Below are 24,514 nucleotides of genomic sequence, written 5' to 3'. Positions count from 1 at the left end.
TAGAAAAATTGTAAACATATCTGGCGAATATTTAAATAAATAATAAAAAACATAATATAATTAAGTTTCTGAGAATTTCAATATAAGAAGAGTCACAAAACTAGTTTTTCCCTGGGAGAGAAGGTCAGTGGACGAGATAATTTTTTTAATATTTTTTAACTCCTATTATAAGTCATTCATTAATCGCATCATTAATAACAGCTACAAATATAAAGAGCAATCGTTAGGATTTATAAACTATGCAGATTTACTTGTAGATGATTGGAAAATCGTTGATCTTTACATATACTTCTCCATATTAGAAAAATTGGATTTGTTATTGGGAACATGGTTATTTCTAAATAAATACAAATTTTTTTTTATATAATAATAGACATGACCTTTCATTCCTGACCAGAAACTTTTCAATTTCTTTTATGAGATCTAAAAGAAACTATAATTAATTAATATTTTTAAGTTTAATACACTTAACAATTGTTTTTATATTCCTTATCGGGAACAATCAGGAACAAAAAATCATGTCTATTGTAGAAAGAAATTTTTGGTATTTATTTAAAAAGAACCATGCCTCCTATAACAAATCCATTTTTCAAATGTGAAGTAAATGATTGAAGAACAATTGTAACTGCATGTACATTGAACAAATAGTAACGATTTTTAACTGTTGTTTTATGCACAATATAATATTCCTATGTAGCTGTATTCAGGCCTTTAGGGCCATAGCTTTAGGGTTTTCTTCCACCTCGTTCTATCCTTAGCCTTTTCTCTCCAGTTAACCACATTTTTATCTTTCAAGTCCTGCATAATCGCCTCCATCCATGTTCTTCTTGGCCTTCCTTTTCTTTTCTTATTATCTGGCATCTTGTTAGCTATCGTTTTGACTATTCTCTCATTTCCCATCCTTTCCAGGTGTCCCAGCCACTGCAGCCTGCCTGTCCGAACTAATTCGCTAATCGGTGTTTCATTAAAAAGTTCGCATACTTCAGTTTGTTCTTCTTTCCCATCCTTCTTCCACCTTCTTCCCTCCAAAAATTCTTCGTAATATTCTTCTTTCTCACCTTTCAAATTGATTCTGGGTTCTCGTATTCATTGTCCACGTTTGTTTTATGTACAAGGTATAAATAAAATATGTGTTTAATCAGTCGATTTTGTAACCACACAGTTCGATCTATGCAGATAAATTTTACAATTTATCGTTACATGTGTAGTCATCAATAAATCGTGCCGTTAAAAATCCTTATAATTTGTTTCACCAACATATTACAAATAAATACATATGCAAACGCACAAAAATTGTGCAATTGTTACGATTTGTGTACTTGGAATAACAAATGTATTTTCTTCACAATTCGACAGTGTACGGAAATACAAAAGCAAATGTAAAAACAAGAATTCAACTGAATTTATTTTAATAACAAATTCGGTAGCCTATAAAAAAATTGAAAAATTCATACAGGGTGAGTCAGTTTTTTGTAGTAGGATTTTAACAGTTGATAGAGAATCATTTTTTAATAAGAAAAGTTCCTATAAACGTAGGTCTTAGAACGCTTCGTTTGTGAGATATAGGGTGTTGAAAACAAAGTTTTTTTAAGAATTTTTCTTAATATCTCTAAAAGACCAACATATATTGAACTGAAATTTGGTATTAATAACACATTAGTTATGGTGAATAAAACAAATATATCTGTTATCGATTTCACACACCAGTGACGTGCCTGAGGTGGGTTACTGCCCCCTTTAAAAAAATAATTCGTACGCCCTTGGATTTTTCTGGAAAATAACATCTTTTCTAATTTTTTTTATCAATTCTGAACAAAACACCTCTCTTTCAATTTTTTATAAAATGAACGGTTTTTGGTTAAATTCATTTGGCATGAAACTGTACCAACAATATTGGTAACACATTTGTAATAAGAAAAATATGATGTACCCTGAAAATCAACAAAAACGATTGTCAAATGTCATAACGTTGACATAAGAACGCAAACATTGTGTAACGTGTGTGTCAATTAGTTCTTTTTTTAAGTTCTGTGTTTATTTTTCATGCCAAATTTTAGTTTAATATCTGTTGGCCTTTTAGAGATATTAAGAAAAATTCTTAAAAATGTTTGTTTTCTACACACGTTTTAAGACCTATGTTTATAGGAACTTTTCTTATTAAAAAATATCAATATCTATCAACTGTGTATTATTCATTCAATCGTTTTTATTGATTTTCAGTGTATATCATATTTTTCTTATTAATTCACAAATGTATTAGGTAACAATATCGTTGGAACAGTTTCATGCCAAATGAATTTAACCAAAAACCCTTCATTTTATAAAAAATTGAAAGAGATATGTTTTGTTCAGAATTGATTAAAAAATTTAGAAATAATGTTATTTTCCAGAAAAATCCAAGGGCGTACGAATTATTTTTTTAAAGGGGGCAGTAACCCACCTCAGGCACGTCACTGGTGTGTGAAATCGATAACAGATATATTTGTTTTATTCACCATAACTAATGTGTTATTAATACCAAATTTCAGTTCAATATATGTTGGTCTTCTAGAGATATGAAAAATTCTTAAAAAAAGTTTGTTTTCAACACCCTATATCTCACAAACGAAGCGTTCTAAGACCTACGTTTATAGGAACTTTCCTTATTAAAAAATGATTCTCTATCAACTGTTAAAATCCTACTACAAAAAACTGACCCACCCTGTATATGCTGAGAAACGAACACTACTGGTGTAGTCGTTGCAGCAGGTACTACATATATTCCATTTGCGTTTTTATAGCTTTTGCGAATATTTGTGTCGATATGCATCATCTACATAATACGGCATTTACTTACAAATTGCATATATTTGGCATCATCAGCTATGCGAAATAACGTGGCTAAAAAAGTACCACGAACGTAATTATCGATTTCATCCATATTTAAAACATTTCTTGAAGATAACAAAATATATTTGAGATGTCAATCAAGTACAATTTTTTTATAACTACAAAAATGGACCCTTTATAGAAAATGGAAGTTTCATAACATAGAATAGTGGAAGAGGTATTTAAAGAATAATCTTATTCAGAACTGAAACCAAGATAGGGAAATTAGTGTTACAGACACAAAGTGATATGAGAATTTTGAAGCACTTTTATTTTAGTAATAGATATAACTTTAAACTTTACTATGTTGCTGTGCCATATCCACGTACCTAGTTAACACGTATAATTCACTTCTTTAGTCTCAATTAGGAATATCTGATCTTCCCTTGTTGTTCATGGACTAGGCTCTGTGAGGGCGAACCTACTATCAGAACACTAGGACCGCCCTAATATTGATTTAGATTCTTATTGTTGGTTCTAAGGTCGTTACGAACGGAAACGCTTCTCAAACAATTGTAATCCTTTGAGAAGTTCCGTAGTGATTTCTTTAATTGGTCACATCCAAGTTTCCAAACGTTTCGTACCCTATTGTCAGCAACTTCAGTGGCGACTCTGCAAAAGATTCGCTAGTACATTTATTTTCAGTTCAAATGGGTAATTAATATGAACTTGTATTTAAAATCCAATTCCAATCCAATTTCCGAGTTATAAATAAGTTAACTGAAAAGTAAAGATTAGGGGAAATCTCACGCAAGTAAATGTACTGTCTTTGCGTTAAGGTTATGCAACCAGAAATACTACTGTAGCAGTTCTGGAGAGAGAAATGGCACTACCATAGTTTGAACAAGTTGTGATGATACGTTGTACCTTCTAAATTATAAATTTTAGTATGTTTTGACATGCTGTTTTAATTTCCGTATTTAGAAAATCTAAATGAACATAAATAGTAAACCATCTGCCCGTTTGTATTTCTGTATGTATATCTCATAAAAAGGGAAAATATAGGTTGAGAAAACGTAGATAGTCTGTTGCAATTATATTTTATTTATAAAGCAAAAATTTGTAAGCATTATATACCTGTAAATTTTAAACCTATGTGAGGGAAATCTGGAAAACGTTGGTGTGTAAATTCTAAGTTATCTAGTAACCAACTTGTATAGTTGGTTGCCTGCTCTCGATCCAAAGTTTAAAAACCGATGTTTAATTATTTATAACTAAACTTGTTACTTCTTATAATATAATATTAATTTCATTCGTGTAGTTGCATCCAGTGATCATTTTAGTGGAGGTTAGATCAAGTATTTTATGAATTTCGTTATTTTTTTGCAAAAAATAAAGCTACAGATGAAAAATTAAGACGATCACTGTTTATACTGGTCATTTTGATACAATAATTTCTTTTTTGTGGAGGAGGTACGATTTTTTATGGATGAAGACAAAAAAATAAAGACGCCCGTATTAAGAGCAGGTAATATTCTTCAGAAGTGTGGAATAACAAATATTTTGAATATGTTGGAAGTGGGAGAGGAGTTTTGCTAAAATAAAACACATACTGAAGGAATGAAGGAATAAATAGTAAATAAAATACTTAAGCTTTTATTGATATTAATTTAAGCAAATAATAACAATACTATACCATTGGCGATGTCAGGTGGAGGTGTCCTTTGATGGAAGTTTAGCTACTCAATGAAAACTTTTAACTTTATTTCCAATGTACGTAGTTATGAAAAAAATTGTATATTTTTTATAGAAATAATATGAAAATATATATTTATTACCTTCATAAATGCTTACAAGCTAAGCCATGTGACAAGCCATTTTGTTTAAAATGGTAGTCTTATTTCCTTTACGTTTTATCGGGTTTATTCAACCGTTCAGTGATCGCATTATCTCGAGCGTAAATGGAACGGTTTGTCATTGTTCATTGTAAACGAATGATTAATATTGATGACACTAACGTTTACAGATCGTGTGGCTTGTAATCATTTATGAAGGCATTGTATATAATATATTGAAATTTATACAGATACTTTTCTATTTTACAAATCACCTTTTACCTTTTGATTAACAATTGCCTTTCAATCACTCCATGTAATTTCTTCATTTTTAATTGCTCAGAGACTGCGCCTATTCTAGGTCGCGTATCTTGCGTTTAACTTATTCAATGAAAAATCTCAGTTCTTCGTGACATCCTTCTTGTGCCCGCTCACAAATAAATGTACTAATCAGCCTTAATTGACCAAGGGGTTCCGAGAATGGGTCAGGAAATTGATCCGTCTGATGTCTGGCTCTTAATGTGTATGAGGGTATCAGTTGATGATTTGATTTAATTGATCTTGTTAATAGTGGTCTCTAAATGTGTTTGGACTTTGTTTACTAATCCCTACGAGTCTGAAAATTAAAAAAAGAAAGAAAAATGAATTGAAATGGAATTTTAAGTACCTATCTTTCTATCAAAATAGTGTATAAAATATTAAATTAAATTGAATTCATTACATTCTAAATACATAAAAATATATTTTTGTAATGATGAATTAAGATGAAAAAGAACAAGATCCATGATTCATTTAAAAATTATTTCAACTTCATATATTTTTAAGTAAGAGAGCAACAGGGATGATGGAAGTAGAGAGTTACGTCCACATCACTCTTCATAATAGACGTGAAGGTATTTTTAAACTAAAATTACTTATTAATTATTACTTCCAAGGAAGAATACTCTTTTATTCAATACTTTTTTCAAAAATTGTTTAGAAGACAAGCTAAGTTTTTTTAAGTTAGTATAATTTGTTGTTATACCATTTGGTTACATAAGTATAATATTTGCATCGGAGTATAAATGATAAATAATCCAATAAAATAATTTGTGGTGCAAGAATGGAATATGTGAATAAGTTGCATCACTTTTTTATTTTTAAATTTACAGCAGATGAAAGATAAGTAATATTAAAATATATTTCGCCGGTTTGGATTTATTGACATTTTGAATCGCCCCTTTCTTTAGCGGAAACTATAAAACTGAAGATAAGTCCTCTGGATGCTATTTATTATATTCTGGTGCATTATTTGAAGTCACTGGGCCCAGGACGTCTTAGCCCTCGATTTTTAGAGTGGTTTTCAAGTTCCAGGTATTTTAACCTTTCTCTCAGTTGTAATTCTGTTTTTTTTTATTTGTAGGGCTTCTCTATGGAACATTCTCAAAATCTTTTCTCTGTCTCTTTTATTAGGCTTCTGGTACTACCTAGGTCTATGTACCTTGTAGATATGTGCTATGCTCCATACAATTGCATTACATTCTTATTTTTTTCCGTGACATTTATGTTCCATTTTCCTTGTGTTAACCAATTTTATTGTGTCAAATTTATTGAAGCTAAAAAGTTGCTGACCAATTAATTTTTAGGTCTGAAGTAACTAAATGTAAGACAGGTTTAAGGCAGAATCTACAAAAAAAAAAAAAAAATGGAAAAAACTGCGTCCTAAATTACCCCTAGAAGTAACTGTTTCAATACAAAAATTGATCTTCGGAAACTTCGGACACTAAATATCCCGAATAGCTAATTGGAATTTGTTCTCTCTATTATCTCCTAAAATTTCAGTTTTTTATATTAAATCACCTTGTCCAAAAGCACGCACTTATTAGAATATAGAGGAAAATTTTTTTTACTGATGTAGCTAATTTTGACTAGAGTACCCATAAATTGATAAATTGAAACAGTAGCAAAATTATTTCCACGCATCGAGGTTCCACAGAATACTTGATATGCTTGAAGCACTTTAAAATTCTCATTATTTTCAAGCATTATTTCAAGTTTGCGTTTGTATAACCTTTTGACAGTTTTTTTGATTTAATCGTCTCAGTGAAAAATTATGTTTAATTCGAATACCGGTCTAGTTCTTTGGCTTCAAAAAACTGTAACTTTTTTTGTGTGAAATTGAACGTCATTTCTTTATTTTTGTTGAGAATGTACATATAGGGTGGACAAAAAGTTATGGCCATGCATGTTAATGGACAAATGTTGCTCTAGGTGACATCACGTAGCCACGGTGAAATTGATACCGTTTTCGTAGAACGTATGCTGAGTAATAATCCGATACCAAATTTCATCGAAATCGTTGAACAGCTTTCAAGATATTTCAAAAAAATAATTGGAAAGAAAGTTAATAATGAAACACCACGTAGAACGAAAACGAATAAGGCTATTTGTTGGGTCCAAATGCTTTATTTTGATACCAGCTATCACTCCATAGTTATGTCCAGTTAATTATGGGACACCCTATATACATCTTACAATTCAGCTAGTTTTCTTTAAGTATAATATGCCTTCGTACGAAAAGCGATTTCTGACCGACATACTAACAAAAAAATTAAGCAGTATCCGACAGCCACCGACCTTACCCTACTAAAGCGCATTCCCGTTAACGTTTCCTAAAGATATTAACATAAATTATATTGTAAATATGACCACACTTTAATATATCAATGGTTGCCCGAGGATGATTGGGACAGGTGTTTGAAGTTTTTTTTAAAGACCAGATTTGTGTTACCTAATAACACCATAAGGCAGAAGTCAGATGGACGTTAAGCGAGCGCACCTTGAAATAGCACGTGCCTCGTAACCCATTTACATGAGTACCTCAAAAAGTACATCAAGATAATGTAATGATGACAAGCACGTAATTGAGCGTTTCCTTTTTCTCAATATATGATGTATATGTTACTTACGAAATAGTTCTACAACAATTATTCACGTTTTTTATTTATAACTTCATTGATAGTTTGTTTTCCTTTTCTTTTTGGAATCTGAAGTATTTAAAATGTTAGGTTAGGTTTCAAATCGAAACAAAAAATTTGACTGTAACTAAGAAATCGTATATCAAAAAAAAACTTAAGAGGTATAGAAAAGGGAAGTAATAGGATTATAGTTTATACGGTGAAGAAAATAGACGCTAGTATTGTAATATGTTACTGTGTAGAATCCGCTGTTGCTCCGTGTACCATCATTTACAGTACACCCTGTATAACTTCATTTCTGTTGTAGCCTTTCCGAAGTCAGTTGAACATGTATAAAAACGCCTAGCAATAAAATTTAATGAATTTCATAGGCGTCCCTAAAAAAGTTTTCTGCTAAAAAATTATAATAATTTGTATAAAATGTGTAGAAAATTTCTATTATGTTCATTTGACAAACAACATATTTTAATTATCTATGTCCCCAAACAATTTTATTATATTGATTTGATTTGTAATTTTGTAATAAATATTAGTAAACAAAATATCCCTCTTATTTCTCCCTTTCGCAATTGTAATATGAATGATTAATAGACGGTGCCTATAATAAATCAAAATTACACACCAAATTCCACATTGCTGCACTGCACTGATAGGCCATTTGTCGACAATCGAATTTATGGCCAGGTAAGTGCGGCTGTATTTGTGCTTATTCTTCAACTGGGCAACCAGACCTGTATATGGGGGTATGGCTAAATAAATATGGGAATAAGTTTTTCCAATATTTCAATGCCGTGTTGCTGCGACAGTGACCTAACCTGGTACATACTGCTAACCTCTTGGTTCTTCAATTGAGATCGGAAAGACTATAATAAATACTTGAAGGGCTATACATAAAATGTACAAATGATCGAGTTAGTTATGTCAATGCGTGTTGGGTTCTTGTCCAAAGCGATTTTGCAGCAGCAGCTATTACAGAGCCTTCAATCAATGAATACAAGACACGTGACCACTAATTTTTTTTAACAATAACTTTATTTCCTTCATATTGGCAATCAAATTTCAGTAAAATTATGCAAATAATAAGATTATAACGGCTTGTCATTGTTCATTGTATATCGTTAATATTGGTGATGATAAGATTTAGGGAATTTTTTCGTTACTAGTACCAGCCTTGCAATGTTGGTTGCCTAAGCTCGGCGGTCACGTGGTTTATAAACATTTATGAAAGCCCTGTAGAAGAAGATGATACAATTTGTTTAAAGATTTTGTTTAATGATTTTGATACGTCAGGCAAGTTTCTTTAGTATACCCAAAAATGCAGTATCAAACAGCAAAAATTACAGAATTAGTTTGAATTGCCTTAATGATTTTAACAAAGTAAAGATCGAAAATATTTCTGAGTACATGCACAGAAGGTAAATTTTAAATGGTGGGTGAAATAATAATAAAAAATTTATTATTACAGGAGGCGCACATAAAACAAAACTTCCACTTAGTTATGTTAGTAATGCAATTTTTTATTAAAAAATTTCCGCATAGATCTAGATTAAAAAACTTAATGTTTTAAGACATAATTAGTTAAAGATACACATATTATTTTAACACGTAGTCACCTTTTTTAACACACTAATCAGGCTGTTGAATGAACTTTCAATATTAAGGTTTGCAATTGACTTTTTTTTGTTTCACTGGAGAAAGAAAGCCTCATATTAATAAGACTATCAATTTGTTGTTACTTTTGCAGTACCCTCGTATATTAAAAATTGTTGCAATTATAAATTACTAGATGAATTAACACACAGGTAGTACTTACAACGGACTTCTTTCAGCAAAAAAATTGGGACCTTGTTACAAGTTTTTTTGTGTGGATATGTTTCCCATTATAACACGTCAGTAAAGCGTAACTCTAATTTAACTCTCATCGTAAAAAATTCATATGCAAAGTCAAGTATTGAGAAGGTTATATTCTAATGCTCGGTAATCCTCATATATGATAATTAGATACAAAAAATAACACCACTGTCTTGATGCAGGTTATAGAAGTATGCAAAAGGCAGAAAACCAAAGCAGGTAGCGGCAGCCTTTGTTGATTATCACCTCTGCCAGCGTAACAGGTAAAACTAAGGTTTGCAAGTCGGTGTAACAAATTATTGCCTGTTTCCTCCACTGGTTGGTTTATCTACAGGGTGCTTCTAAATTGCCGTCCAACGTTTTCAGGACAATAGTACATCGTACATCAAAATATATAATACAAAAATATAAGGATATCTTTATACATATACAGGGTGTTAATGATAAGTTTTGCCAAACTTTAATGGCGTATGAAAGTTATTAACTTTTGCATTATACAAGTTTTTGATAGAACGCTTCCTTATGGAGATACAGGGTGTTAAAAGTTTCAAATATTTATATGATTTTTCCTGTAACTTCAATGGCAAAAAATATTTAGTGATAAAATTTGGGGCATGACATTTTTTTAGTAGGGACTATTTTTTCATGGATAACTTATTCCAAAATACACTTCAGTGGCGTAGTTATTGGGGGAGTAGGAGACCTTTCTTGAAAAGAGTCGTACGCCACTGTTTTTTTAAAATAATTTTGAATTTATTTTAAAATGTACAATAAATTTTGAAGAGATTTCAAAATACTATACAACGCCACTATTTTGTGTGTTGCAAAACGGTTGTTATATTTCATACAACTAAAAATAGATTTTAATAAAAAAAATATGGTATTCAATTCATTTCAACCGTAAAATACCAGTACCGTAGGTGGCAAGTTGTTACTAGGATTTTGAAACTGTCACATATTTTTGTCGGTTTCTCTGCCAGTTATAGTTCGTTATACAAATATTGAATTAGCAGATATACATTTTACATATGGTAGAGCGAATGACAATGCTAGACTTTATAGACAGACTTTTCCAAATCGACGTTGTCCAACAAGGAATACTTTTTCAAGCGTTCGCCGTCGACCTCGTGAAACTGCATATTTATCGCTACCAAAACGTTGAGCAAGAGAAATACATGTTCGTACAGTTTATTTAGAAGATAGAATTTTGGAATCTGTATATGAAGACCCAGTACCACATAGATATCAATAGATTTGGGTGTATCTCCTGTAACAATCTGGAACGTCGTACGTGAGCAACAATTACGCCTATATCATGTCCAGCGTGTTCATGCATTAAATGAAAATAACGATCAACCGAGGATTGAATTTTGTCAGTGTTTTTTTCAACAATGCGAACAGGTATTGTGGGCGATTACTTGATTGGTCCCTACTTTTTACCCAGAACCCTCGATGGTAGATCTTATCAAAGGTTCCTACAAGAAGAATTACCACGACTTCTAGAAGAAGTGCCATTGAGGTTACGTTAATTATTGTGGTATATGCATGATGGGGCGCCACTTCATTACAGTCTTACCGTTAGACAGTTGTTGAATAATCAGTATCCTAATCACTGGATTGGTAGAGGAGGACCCATTGCTTGGCCGGCTCGTTCCCCCGACCTCAATCCCTTGGATTACTTTTTTTGGGGCTACCTCAAAACTATGGCATATCGTACTCAAGTTCCCAATGTAGAAGTACTTCGACAGCGCATTGTAGAGGGTTTCGCAACCATACACACACAATACGGTTGGAATTACTCCTCATTAAAGTTTGGCAAAACACCCTGTATAATTTTATGTTCAATTTAATTTAAAATTAACTATGTATTATGCAATTATAGCTCTAAAGCGTTTTTAGAAGGTCGTGTTTATTATGTACCCTATAAAGCGTTCAAATCTGAGCTATTTACTGCTGAATCAGGTGTTCCTCAGGGGTCTAATCTTTGACCCTCATCATCGGAACCATACACAACACGGTTGGTATTATGAGGCGTGTAAGACGATCAATACGGAGACGCTGCACAGCATACATTGCTTCCCAATGACAGCATTTTGTGGATTTCTTGTGATGTTGTATAGCGCTTTGAAATCTCTCAAAAATATTAGTTATTGAAATTATATGAATAATTAGCAACGTAGGTACTTAAGTATCTTCTTATTTGATTTCCCGATTATCTAAAGACCAGTAAATTTGACGAACACATTTAAAAAAACAGTGGCGTACGTTTTTATTTCCAAATAAGGTCCCCTACTCCCCCAGTAACTACGCCACTGGAGTGTATTTTGGAATAAGTTATCCATGAAAAAATAGTCCCTACTAAAACAATGTCATCCGCTCAAATTTTTTCACTCAATATTTTATGCCAGTGAAGTTACAGAAAATGTAATATAAATATTTGAAACTTTTAACACCCTGTACCTTCGTAGGGAAGCGCCCTATCAAAAATTTGTATAGGGCAAAACTTGATTATTTTCATCGGTATTATTATTTTTTTAATTTTGAAAGGTTGCTATGCAGTTTGAATAGATTTAGGATATTCCATGCAACTCTTGGTGGAATAAACTAAACCAGTTCATTTCGGACTCACAGCCAATACCAAACCGAACTCCTCATTCTTCATTCACCGACTAAACGCCGCAAAAAACTTTCTGATGAGGTACCTGTCTACCAGTATATACTAACAACCTTTGTACTAACCCCGTAGAGTTATCTTAACCGATGTTTTTTTTACCCTGTGCCGCAGTTATAATTAAGTTTATTGTTATGCTAACCAGACTGGAACTTTTTTGACGTTGCCTTAATAAATTATAAACCACAAAAAAGTTATTAGTACTGTGTCTCGTCTCCTTTGCGTAGACGACTGAATTATTTTTTATTTATTTTAAAATGAAGTATTTGCATTGATTAAAATTATAAAGCATGTGAGGTTTAAGGCAACCCGTGACTAATAGGATGCAATTAATTATATTTGTTAGTGTACCTACCTCCAACCCTTTTTTAATAATAGTTGGGTACACTATACAGAGTGTTCTGAAAAACACCAGCATAGATTCAGGGACTAATAAAATTTCAAAAATTATTACAATTTGTTCCTATGAACCATGGGCGTATCTTTTTCCGTTTCCAAGATACAGGAAGTTGAAAATAATTTTTTTATGATCTAGTTTCGGTCCTATCTTCCACAAAATTCGACCAAATGAACTGAAATTTGTTACGTGGGGTTTCTGGGGATGCTAAATGCTCTGGAGTTATTAATTTTTGGCTATATCATACAGGGCGTTCAGTGCAGTACTTCGCGCGAATATTTTAGGTCCTAACTTTTTTGAGGTTAATCTTTTTGCCCCTTTTGTCACTTGCTGTTATGGAAAATTTTATTCTAAACAAAAAAGGTGCTCTTATAAGAAGTGCTAAAATTTGCCCGTTCTCGAGAAAAATCAGGCATAGTGCGCCAAAGATAAGCAGCTAGTATCCCAAACTGTTGTTTTTTATTCCAAGTAGACTTTGGCACTTAGTTACTATTACTGTTAGCTCCATTAGTAAAACTCAAAATCAAAGTTATTCTTCTAATGGTAATGGTAAAAAGTAATAGTTAGTTTACTTCTGGAAAAGTTTAACACATACTGAATGCAACTGAAAAAAAGAAAAACAACAAGAATAACTAATTATTACTAACAGAAAATTATAATTTAAGGAAAATAAAATCAGAATAAATTTTCGAAATGTCCTCCATTTTCACGAATACAAAAACAAATTATTTTTTTGTAATGAAAACAATGTATGTTTCCAAGGTTCTGAATAATCTTTTTGATAGTTGAAAACATCAACAATCTTTTGTCTCAGATGTTTTGCTGAATTTATTTGTTTCATATACTTTTTGTTTGGCATAACACCAAACTACTTAATCAAGTAGGTTGAGGTCTGGTGACCTTGGAGTCCAGTGAATTGGAGCAACTGCACCTCGACCAATCCATCACTCAGGAAAAGCTAATAGTATCTAATAGTAACTACGTGCCAAAGCCTACTTGGAATAAAAAACAACAAATTGGGATACTAGCTGCTTATCTTTGGCGCACTATGCCTGGTTTTTATCGAGTACGGGCAAATTTTAACACTTCTTACAAGAGCACCTGTTTTATTTATAATAAAATTTGCCATAACAGCACGTGACAAAAGGGGCAAAAAGATTAACCTCAAAATTTTTGTCGAAATTTTCCAGGACTGTTTTACATAAATGTGATTGAATTTCGTTGATACAGCGCTTAATTCCCTCCTTCAAGGCGTGGACTTATTGGCATAAACCTTACACTTCAAAAAAATCCAAAGAAAAAAGTCCAATGTCGTTAAATTGCAATTTTAATTACAAAAACGGGAAATTACATGACCAGGAAATGACTGAATGATGAGTAATTGAACTGAATCTCGGGCTGTATGGCATGTGGCTCCGTCTTGTTGAAACAACATGTCTACATCCATATCTTACAATTTAGGCACACGAAAACTGGATTATCATGTAGCGATAGCGAGCACCCTTAATTGTTGTTGCTTGGTTAACCGCATTTTCGAAGAATGGTCCAAAATCCGTACCAAACAGTGACACGTTGTGGATTCGTTTGTTTCTCGTGGATTTTCTGAACCCCAAACGCGACAATTTTGTCGATTGACGAAGCTGTCAAAATGAAAATGAGCATCGTCGCTGAATATGATTTTGTCTGAAAAGTCAGCATCCACTCAGCGAACTGTCTTCACTCTGCGTAGTTAGGGGGCTTCAGTTCTTGAATCAATTGAACTTTGTAAGCATGAACATGCACATCTTTTGTGAGAATACGCTGTGGATACCTTCTCGAAATGTACATTTCTTCACCACGGTGCCGAATTGATGTTCCTGGACTCTCAGCAACACTCTCACGAAGTGTTTCAATGTTCTGTGTCGGACGACTTGTTGAAGGACGGCAAGCATATTTAAGATCACTGATTGATCCAGTCTCCCTGAATTTTTCAATTAATCTCTTCACAGTTGATGAAATTAAATCACTATTCTGATCATATTTTGTATGAAAATTGCGAATTGTACCATAAAGGTATGGTACAAACCTTTATTTTTTAAATATTGCTCAACAACGAAAACGCGCTGTTCTTTCTTGTACGCTCCATTTTTAACAACCCTGAACTGTCTGTTGTCACGTTGTCTTCTTTTTCCTTTGGCAACACTTTACTGCACAAATGGTGCAAAATTTAAAACTTGCGTGAATTTTGGGACACCCGATACAATATACTTCAAATATGCTTTACCTGGCAATATTTTGTTCTGCTAGAGTATAGCTAATAATTAATTTTTTGATTTAAAGGTGCGAAATAATACTTTATTTTGTAAACAAAACAAACATTTGTCTTATTATCTGATTTATCGACAATACACGGAACATTATCAGCCAACTGATCAATTTTTTAAATTTCTTATCATGTTGACTGGTCACTATCTCCTTGAAAACACCTCTTTCCAGTGACGTAGTCATCTTGTAAATATAAAAAAATATATTACAGCGTTTAGTTGCATTACATTCACTCAAAACTAGTTTAGGTTCATCTTAAAGTAACATTCAATAGTCAAATTTGTATTTTATTATTATCAGCAGTCAGCTTTTGTTAAAATCAATATTTGGAGACAAGTTTATTATTTCTGCACGCCTCCACGATGCAATTCTTTTAGTACTAATTGTAAGTTTAATTTCGTGAAATGCGAATGCTTTTAATGTGACAAATATCTATTCATAGCTTTCTGCATAAAATAAATGACGAATTTAGCTACACATAGAACAAATAACAAACCAGTAATTTTTCGGGTACAAGTTGATGCAACTTTGTCACCAACCAAATTACCCGAAGACATACTTCTCTATTCATTCTTATCAAACTTGGCAAAATTGCATGGAACATACAAAAAATTACAGAGTACACAGTTTCATAAAAAGTTTGTAATAATAATAATAATGGGACGGCCAATATTAAAGAAAATTAAATTGACATAAAGTTACATATTGTAAAAGTTTTAACAATTTTTTTAAATGAGTTAATGAGAATGTTGTCATTCTTAAAATTTACTAAATAAATTCGAATGTAATGTATATTAAAATACTTAGAAACTTCGAGTATTATAGATACTTTATCCTTCGAAGAAGTTTTCTTAAAATAGACATATACAGGGTGTAAGAAGTATGACTGCCATAACTTTAGCATGAGATAGAGTAATGATAAATGAACAAAAAAAATTAGCATTAATATTGAGGAGTTTCATCACAACGTGACAACAGCACTACACAGCTGGTGCACACCACGTGGCAGACTTGTCCTACGGAAAAAATGTAAACAACTATTATTGTGAAACATTTAGTAAATTTCAAGACAATTGTTTTCCAGTTTTTAAATAAATAAAATAAAATGTATCGATTTTGTAGTACGAAGATAGTGTTGTGCTTAAATTTTAGCTCGAATTTTAGTAATTAAGAATCTCTTAAAACGGGAACTTAACTTTTCATCAAATTAATGAAATTTGAAAAATATGTAATTAAAGTACTCAAAGATTAACGACGTCCAAATAATCATACGTATTAAAAATAATTTAAGGACTTACCAAAAAGCAAAATTCAGTAATTTTTAAACGCACAAGTACAAAACAAACTACAACATAATATGTTCAAAATGCCCACCATCACTTTCGATGCATACAAAGTTTTGTACATCAAGTTGGAGCTTTTGATAATTTTTTTCTCGGAGTTTAGGATCCATGTCATATAAGGTTTTTTTATTTATTTTAATATATTCTATCGTCTGTTAAAATTAAGGCAGTCTTACTTCTAACACCGTGTTTAAATATAAAACGACATTATGGTTACTGATTACTGATTATTACAATGTAATTGTACAAATGACTACTTTGCAATATTATACCTACAACTAATTGTACAAATTATATTGTAGAGTACTTTTTGTATAATATAAAGTAATATAGTACAGCAATATAGTAGTAGTTTAGTGTATAATAATGTAACAGCAAGTTATAAAATTAAAATTTTTAGAATTTTTATTTGTAAAATTACAGTCGATAAAAGAATCACAGTAAAAATGAAGTGTAAATAAATTGGCATCTATTTTTCAGTGTAATTAATTTTTCTTTTTTGAAAAAAATACATCTAGTCATATGCAAAAACTGATATGAAACAACACGACAACAATACAAATCAAAATGCCGCTCGCCGGTATTTTGGTGCACAAGATCGAAGTTTGACTATATGATAATTAAAAAGATATTAAATTTGTTTAAATTAGGTTACTACCTTTGCAATAGAATGAAAGTACAAAATATACGTTTAAGAAAAATATTCACTTACTACACCACCGAATTTCCTTTGAAAAAAATAAAGATAATCCCTTTTTTATGAGAGATTCGTTTAGCCGAAATCCTTTATACCTCCATTAGGCGGCAGGCAGATCGTCAGGACGGAAAGCTGTTTAGTGTTTACGCATCCTTGACCGATTTTGACAAATGCGTGTGTTCACAAATAAAGAGCTTAAATTTCAAATTTGCTGCTTTTTGTCGGCATCTGCCCGAAGGCCTTTCAGGTCCTCCGCAAAATTACGCATGGGTTAAAATGTGACCGCCCATAGCGATCTAGGCCACTTCAAAGGACTTAATGGACTGTTAGGCCCTGTGTGACCGTTTTATATAAACAAAATGAGTCCAAAGTTATGTCAAGTGTAAAAATTATCTTGCTTCATCGAATGATAGTATGAAGCGCTTCGTTCTTGAAGTACATTCTTCAGCACTGTTATAAATCACAAATTTCAAGTAGAACGTTGGAGGTTAGGGATAATATATTCTTTGAAAATTAGCCTTAATTAAGAAAGCTAACTGTAGTTTTGTAAAAAAATATTTATTTGTCCATTTTTACTATTATTAAAGAAGAAGTCTTAAAAAGGTACTTGTGAAATGTATACATTTGGGAATATACAGAGTGATTCGCAAATGGTGACCAAAAATGAAACCTCGTATTCTTTGGTGAAAAAAGAAATTAATAACATTAGTCATCATTTTATTGATTTTATTTGAGTAAATGCCCAAAAATACCTTCATATCCACGAACACAGGCCCGACATCTTTTTAGTAACGAAAATGTAATTTGTTCGAAATTTATTGTTGCTTGAATCTGATGAAAAGCGTTATTTATTCTTTCTTCTAACTGCTCAGAATTGCAGCCCACTACCTGTATGTAATTTTAAAAAGCATTATTTTCGAATATTGAAGTGTGTTCTCAGTTCGTTTTTTAAGTTTTACTCGAAAATCAGGCTTTCTTCGAAAAATATAAGAGAATAGTAATTTGTAGAAAATAGAAAGACGAATCCGTAAATATTATGGTTGTTACCGTAAAGCAGTGGCATACTATTTTATTTAGAAAAATTTGCCACCGCATGTAAGATGTAAATTTTAGGAAAAGCCCTCAGATAATGTTTACATAAATACATGTGCCCAATTTCAAATTATTTCACTTACTAGTTTTTAAATTATTTAAAAAAATTAAAAATATTTTTTGAAGTTTAACACCCTATATGTTTTCAACGAAGTGAACGAAGCGTCCTAGATAAAAACTTTATAGGAGGGACCCCGATATTACATTTTTTGTCACCTTTTGTGAATCACCCTATACATTTCGGCTTTTATAATCACCCAATTTTCTAAAACTGACTAGATACAATTGTAGAAAAAGCAAAATATTTGTATTTTCAACTGCACCTTTGTTTTTCACAGCAACAGTACAGCACATGACTTACTGCTTCTGAAGGGACTAACAATAGCACTCTTCTGTGATTTGAACAGTTTGACCTATAGCCCATTTCCAATTCGTAAGTCGTATGCTCAGCGGAAGAACTCACTGACTTTAAAATTAACTGGAATATGGTAAGCACGTGTCTTACATAAAGAAATGTTTGAATATGCCAGTGGCGTAACGACATATTATGTCGGGGCCAATTTTTTAGATTACATATGATATTTACTATCAAATTTTTTTTCCATACCGGCTTCAATAGAATTAACGATACATATTTCATTCAGAACAAATGTATTAGTCATTGCAACAGTTATCGAACAGAAGCATATGCAATGTAAGTGTAAATAATGTCTTGTAGTTTAATAAACAATAATACTAGAGGCATCGATTGCCTTAAATTTTTTGCAAATTAGGATATTAAATTATGCTATGGCTCTGTTAGATTAGTTGATAATGCCAATAATCGAATCAGAACCATCATGAAAATTGTAGTACGTAGTAATTTACAGAGAAACATTGATCAATGAAATTATTTTAAATTATTATTATCCCTTTTGGATTATATCCCTATATTATCTATATTGGGGCAGAGAATCTAAAATAACAAGAAAATAAATTATGTCATGACCAACATTGGGACAAAAATGCGACTTATATAAAAAAACTGAACCCACATACATTGTGTTCTATTAAAAGACTAGCCTCTCCCGTATATTTATTTTTTTATTCATAATTTTAACGAACTTTTTTTTGTTAAATAGTTCTCCTAAAATTGTGGGAGACATGTTCTGTTCAAATTCCTTTCTAATTCAAAGCTTCGGCCAACTGCGAATACTTTTTTGATGGAAAATTGTGAAAAGTATTTTAATAGTGACATACGAGATTTCAAAATTATAGGCAAAAATTGTTCTGTTGAAAAACACCTGTCCCATTCTTGTGTTAATTTTAATTAAAACTTGCTTTTCATATATACGTATTTACTAAAAGGATGATATACTACTTAAGCCCATTTGTTTGGATAGGGTGTCATTATAGACTTGACAATTCAAGAAAAAGAAAACAAGCAAAATTGGCAAAAACCCGGTTTTCTCCGTTCTTTTCGAAGAAAATTGGAAAAACTGCAGAAAAATCCAAGCATTGAAAGAAATTAAAAATAAATACCAACTTGAAAAATGCTTTTTTCGATATACCCAGAAAAAAGAAAAAAATCATCTCAGTTTCCAATTTCGGAAACTGAAAAGTTTCCAATTTCGGAAACTGGAAGGTTTTCCGAAATTCGAACTGGGTAACCACGAAATAAAATCAAATTACCTCAGACTACAAAGTCGATCATCAGTCCAAACATGGGTGAAATCAGAAAAGGCCAGTTGTCCAACCTAAAGGCGGACTTCCCTACAGGACCTTTGCGGATCCATCATGGCCTGTGATTGGACGTCTACCTTGCTGTTCATTAACCAGAAATGGAATCTGGACAATGCGTGTAGTACTTTTTAAGTTATTGACATTTTACAATGCATAATAATCTGCCGATCAATAATAGTCAAATATCCGTCTGTTATAAATACATATCGCAAAAATAAATCGAAAGTTTGTAGAAACAAATTCATAATTTTTTTCGAGCGCGCATTGCTCTCAGTCTAGACCTCAGTGCCCCATCTATCTAGGCATTTTGCAGTTTTACGGCGAAGAACCTAAGGGATAAAATGAGCTCCTAGGAGCTGCCCAAAATTCACGCCAAATATGCTTACTAAGGGACAAAATAAGGTTGATCTACGACATGGCGCTCAACGTGGGGCTCAGATGTGTAGACAATGAACAATTCGACCATATGATAATATTTCTACATATTGGTAATATTTCTACCTGATAACTGATTTTTTACATTATTATTTCAACTTAATAACGTAAACGAGCGCAACAGTAAATATATGTTGCAAGTTAGGTAATTATATGCAGAAATTAGGGAAAACGTGTTTTTTTTTTTAATTGAAATTCGTAACATTTCCCTATTATATGAAGACTTAATTTATTAGCTTTCATTTCTTATAATAGTGTCTAATTAGCGTTTCAGCACAGTTCCAAAGGTGGGCTCTATTAAAACCGACATATTGGTTAAACTCAGATTTTTTAAATCTGTCTAGTACAATAATGATTATTCATTAATTAAAACTTGTTTCATTCCATTATGAAGTGTATTAAGGAAAAAAAAGTACGCTCGTGGACATCTGCAAATTGCTCCGTAAAACTAAGTACATTACACCCTTAATATTATGACAGTATGGCTCTTTTTATTTTTCGATATAAAATAGATAAAAAATACAAAAATATATATTAGTATTTTTTCCAAATTAGTTTATAAACTTTTTCAAGCCGAGTTTTGGGCACTCGTGCGCCACTGTGCTCCATAAATAACAGACTGAAAAACAAAATTATCCTAAAAGTTTACGATTGTCGCGGACCATTGTTCGGTCGACCGAACCATTTAAAAACGCCGACCCGAAAGCGGCCCCTTTCTGATCCGACTCAACGTCTAGCCTCCAGCTTTCCGAGCAATTAAAATCTGCGTAGCTCACAGTCAATACAAACCATACAATAAAATATTTACCATAACAATATTTTAACTCGGCTGCTTATTAGCTAGGAACCGACCTATATTTTTACGACGTAAATATTTGTCCGCGTTAATTGCGCCACGTTCGTTAGGATTACTTGCACCATAAAACTGTATTTTTTTTTATTATATGCAGCCGCCTTCAGACTTATGTATGTTCAGATATTGTCTGTAAATATTTATTTGTGGAAGTTTCAGTTACTCTTTTTTATTTGATTGCATATTTTTGCCACACTAAAAGTAAACAAAAAAATTAATAAATAATCCTTTGCGACAAAAGGGTGAGTGAAAGGGTTGATTTTATCAATTTAGTTTTGCTCAACCTAACGATTTGCTTGCTGCTGCTGCTGCTGCTGCTGCTGCTGCTGCTGCTGCTCCTGTTGCTGTATTGGTACCTACGAGTATTTGAATTTCTATTCAAAACTTGGCTATACACTTTCATGTCCGCCATTTATCTATTAAAATGATTAAATATAGTAATGTGTTATTATCTTCAGTTTCTAAAGTTAATTCAATCATGTAAATAAATAAAAAATCCAGTAAAAATAAAGAAAGATGTATTGAATCGTTTATAACATAAGAGCAAAATTAATTTAATACACCAAATGTTTAAAAATGAAATAGGATTGGTGGAAAGTTTATTAGATAAATCAATATCCAGAAACATTTGCTAATAGCTGTTTTACATTGACAATTTATTCATGAATAAATTGACGAAGTTCTTCATGAATTAATTAATGAATTTATTGGTAAACAGTAGGTCTGTTCCAACAAGAGTCAGGGATTGGTTCCCACCGTTCGAAATGTTTGGCCAGCTAAATTCTAAATGTGTCTTCAGTGAATATATCGCAAGAATTAGTTGGATGCACATTTCTGACGGTTTGGAACCAATCCCTGACTCTTGTTGGAACAGACCTAGTATGGTTTTACACTGCTACCAGACTTTGTCAAGTTTTTTGACATATGAATCAGATCTACCAATGAATCAAAGAAGCAAATAAATTTCAAAAATGTCACTTTTCCACTCATAATTGTAGTGATACAACAGCGATACCATTCTGACACATATTATATAAATATTAGTTTTTGTAAGTAACAAATCAGTAAAAACAATGCAAAACTAGTACGACGCCACACAATTATTTACATATTCCTATAACATAACCTCATTACTGATCTGAGGCTGGAAATCTGTTGGGTTGGTACTTCTGAACTTCACGAAGAAATTTACGAAAATTAGAACATGCTCTAATTCGTCAAGAACTTGATGAATAAATTCATGAAGTTATTTGACAGCAGATTTGGTGCATTACACTTGTCCAATTTCTTGATGAAGGGACTTCATGAATTAATTTATCAATAAATTATCAATGTAAAACAGCTATAATAGAACTCTTGAAAATATGGAAAATAAACATTTTCAGACAGCAAAATTTTAAACGTACAATAAAAATACCGTATGTTCCAGGTTCACCTGGAAAATTAAAAAGAATTTGTAATAGAGTTAATATCACAACTGTTTTCCAAACCAGCAATATACAGGGTGTCCCAGAATATGTGGGCAAAATTAATTTTAAATAAAAATTGTTTAATCTCGAAAACTGTTCATTTTATCGATATCAACCAAGAGTACCTTTTTTAAATGTAAGGTTCAATTTATCTAAAAATATTATTTTTGTGTCTTTATCGTACAAGGTGTAAAAAAAATTTACTGCTACAGCTAGTCCGTCCCTAGCAAACCAAATAAGTCAAATTGTTTTCATGGGTCAATTTTTAAAGAGTCTTATCTGTTGTCCATCGTATTAAAAAATAAATTCGAGAGATTGCCCACATATTCTGGGACACCCTGTATTAATGACAATTTCATCACTCAACTGCAAAATTTTAAAGACTGCATTCATATCTAGTATATCTAATGAATGTTGTAAACATTATGTTGGTGAAACTTAGAGACCTTTAAGTTTAGAGATTTAAAAAGTCGGAGAACATTGGTATTATATTAGAAAGGAAAAATTTGAAAAATCTTAAATTTCCGAACGTGTGTGGCAAAAGGGTTGACCAAATCAAATCAAAATTGGTACAGGAGCGCAGATTCAGGAGTATTGTCACTTTTATTGAGTAGCGACAACCATTACCTGTTTTCGGTAGAACCACACTGTTTTCAAGAAAATTGCAGTGTGATTTTAAAATTCTTCTTAACGGTTGAATATGACAAGTCAAATTGTCAGAAGTTAATAATAAAATAATGAAAAAATAAATCCTCATGAAGGTTGAATGTTCCTATCAATTCGTTTCATAGAGAATATTAAAAATAAAAAAAACATGGATGGTAAATAAAATTGAGAACTTTTTTCATGGAAAACACAATTTTAAAGAACAAACTGTCTTTCTTGTAGTGCAGGCCCTATGTTTTCTTAAAAAAGAATTGTGTGCCTTCTGAAATAATCAAGGTTAAGGTCTATTTGTGCCGTATCCTCCTTTTACTCGCTATGTTGTACAATTTGCAAGTTCTCAGATGGTTTTGTATATACCAAAATTTTAAAACAAACCCAAGTAAAGAAGTCCAGCATGTTTAGGTGTGGCGATCTAGGTGGTTACTGAATCTGTCCATCACATCTATTCCACGCTCGTACGTTTCATTTAGGTACGTCCAAATCGGTAATGAGAGATGAGAAAGATCACCATCGTGCATAAACCATAAACCACCCTTTATGTTAAATGGAGCTGCGTTCAAGTAATGAATATTGCCAAATTTGTTTGGTGGATTGAGTGCTTGTACACGTTGGATGGCATATGGTTACAGTAACTGTTCACTAAGAGTTCTTTGTACAAGAGGATGGTTCAGCTACATGAACCGCAGTGTGTCTAACGCTAGTTTTGGGATTTTCTCCCACGTCCTTCGAAATTTGCTCGGGTGAGGACACAGATTTAGAAATCTTCCAGAGAAGATAGGTTTCGACCTTGATATAATATTATATTTATTATATAGTCCTATGGACGTGGAAGAATTGCTGAAACACATCATTGGCTTGTTGAACCACATCATTGGCTTGCTGAACCACCTTCACTGACTATGGACATGGAAGAAAATAGTACCCTGCCGTTTATAGATGTTCTTCTTAAGAAAAAACCTTACGGCAGCGTGGGATATTGTGGACATAGAAAGCCAACCCATATGGATATATATCTTATCACCACCAAACAAAAAGTCTTTCCAAATCTTGAGTATATCGAGCGCGTGACGACTTGCCGAAACATTTACATGAGGACCTACGGCACCTAGGACCATCTTTTAGAAGAAATGGAAACACGAATAGGAATATTGGTACCATCAGAGGAATACCTAAATACAAGGAACAAGAATATCTTGAAACAAACTAACTGCAAATATACACGAATGTACTGAGAATATAATCTGCATATTAAGAAGACACGATACCACCTACAACACCTGAGGACAACGACAATTTTTCTCAACATGAGCTACAACAATGATCTACTCCAAAGCTTCAGTGTATCCTGTGTACATGAAGAAAAGTATATACGGATAAGACACGTCAGTAGGACGTTGATGTTAACCTAATACTC

At 32.2% G+C, this 24,514-nt stretch overlaps 1 protein-coding gene across 1 annotated transcript; it reads right to left on the bottom strand.

Moving 5' to 3' along the window:
- Positions 1-711: 711 nt before the first annotated feature.
- LOC111691391 (small heat shock protein hspG3-like) lies at positions 712-24,215 on the bottom strand. Its single transcript, XM_023454121.1, has 3 exons — positions 24,189-24,215; positions 21,255-21,321; positions 712-1,058 (listed from the first exon to the last, which is right to left on the bottom strand). The coding sequence occupies exons 1-3, from the start codon at positions 24,213-24,215 to the stop codon at positions 712-714; spliced, it is 441 nt and encodes a 146-aa protein (XP_023309889.1).
- Between the last annotated feature and the right edge of the window lie 299 nt (positions 24,216-24,514).

The sequence above is a fragment of the Anoplophora glabripennis genome, unplaced genomic scaffold, assembly GCF_000390285.2.
Source record: "Anoplophora glabripennis isolate ALB-LARVAE unplaced genomic scaffold, Agla_2.0 scaffold243, whole genome shotgun sequence".
In the NCBI taxonomy this organism is placed as follows: Eukaryota; Metazoa; Arthropoda; class Insecta; order Coleoptera; family Cerambycidae; genus Anoplophora; species Anoplophora glabripennis.
This window is presented reverse-complemented; position numbering and strand designations above follow the sequence as displayed.

What these genes read in the sequence shown, in the direction of transcription:
- LOC111691391 (XM_023454121.1), bottom strand. Translation starts at nt 24,215, where the DNA reads ATGGTCCTAGGTGCCGTAGGTCCTCAT. An exon ending in TAGGTGCCGTAGGTCCTCAT is followed by an intron (nt 21,322 to 24,188) that starts GTAAATGTTTCG and finishes AAATACTCGTAG; the next exon opens with GTACCAATACAGCAACAGGA. An exon ending in GCAGCAGCAGCAAGCAAATC is followed by an intron (nt 1,059 to 21,254) that starts GTTAGGTTGAGC and finishes TCAATTTGAAAG; the next exon opens with GTGAGAAAGAAGAATATTAC.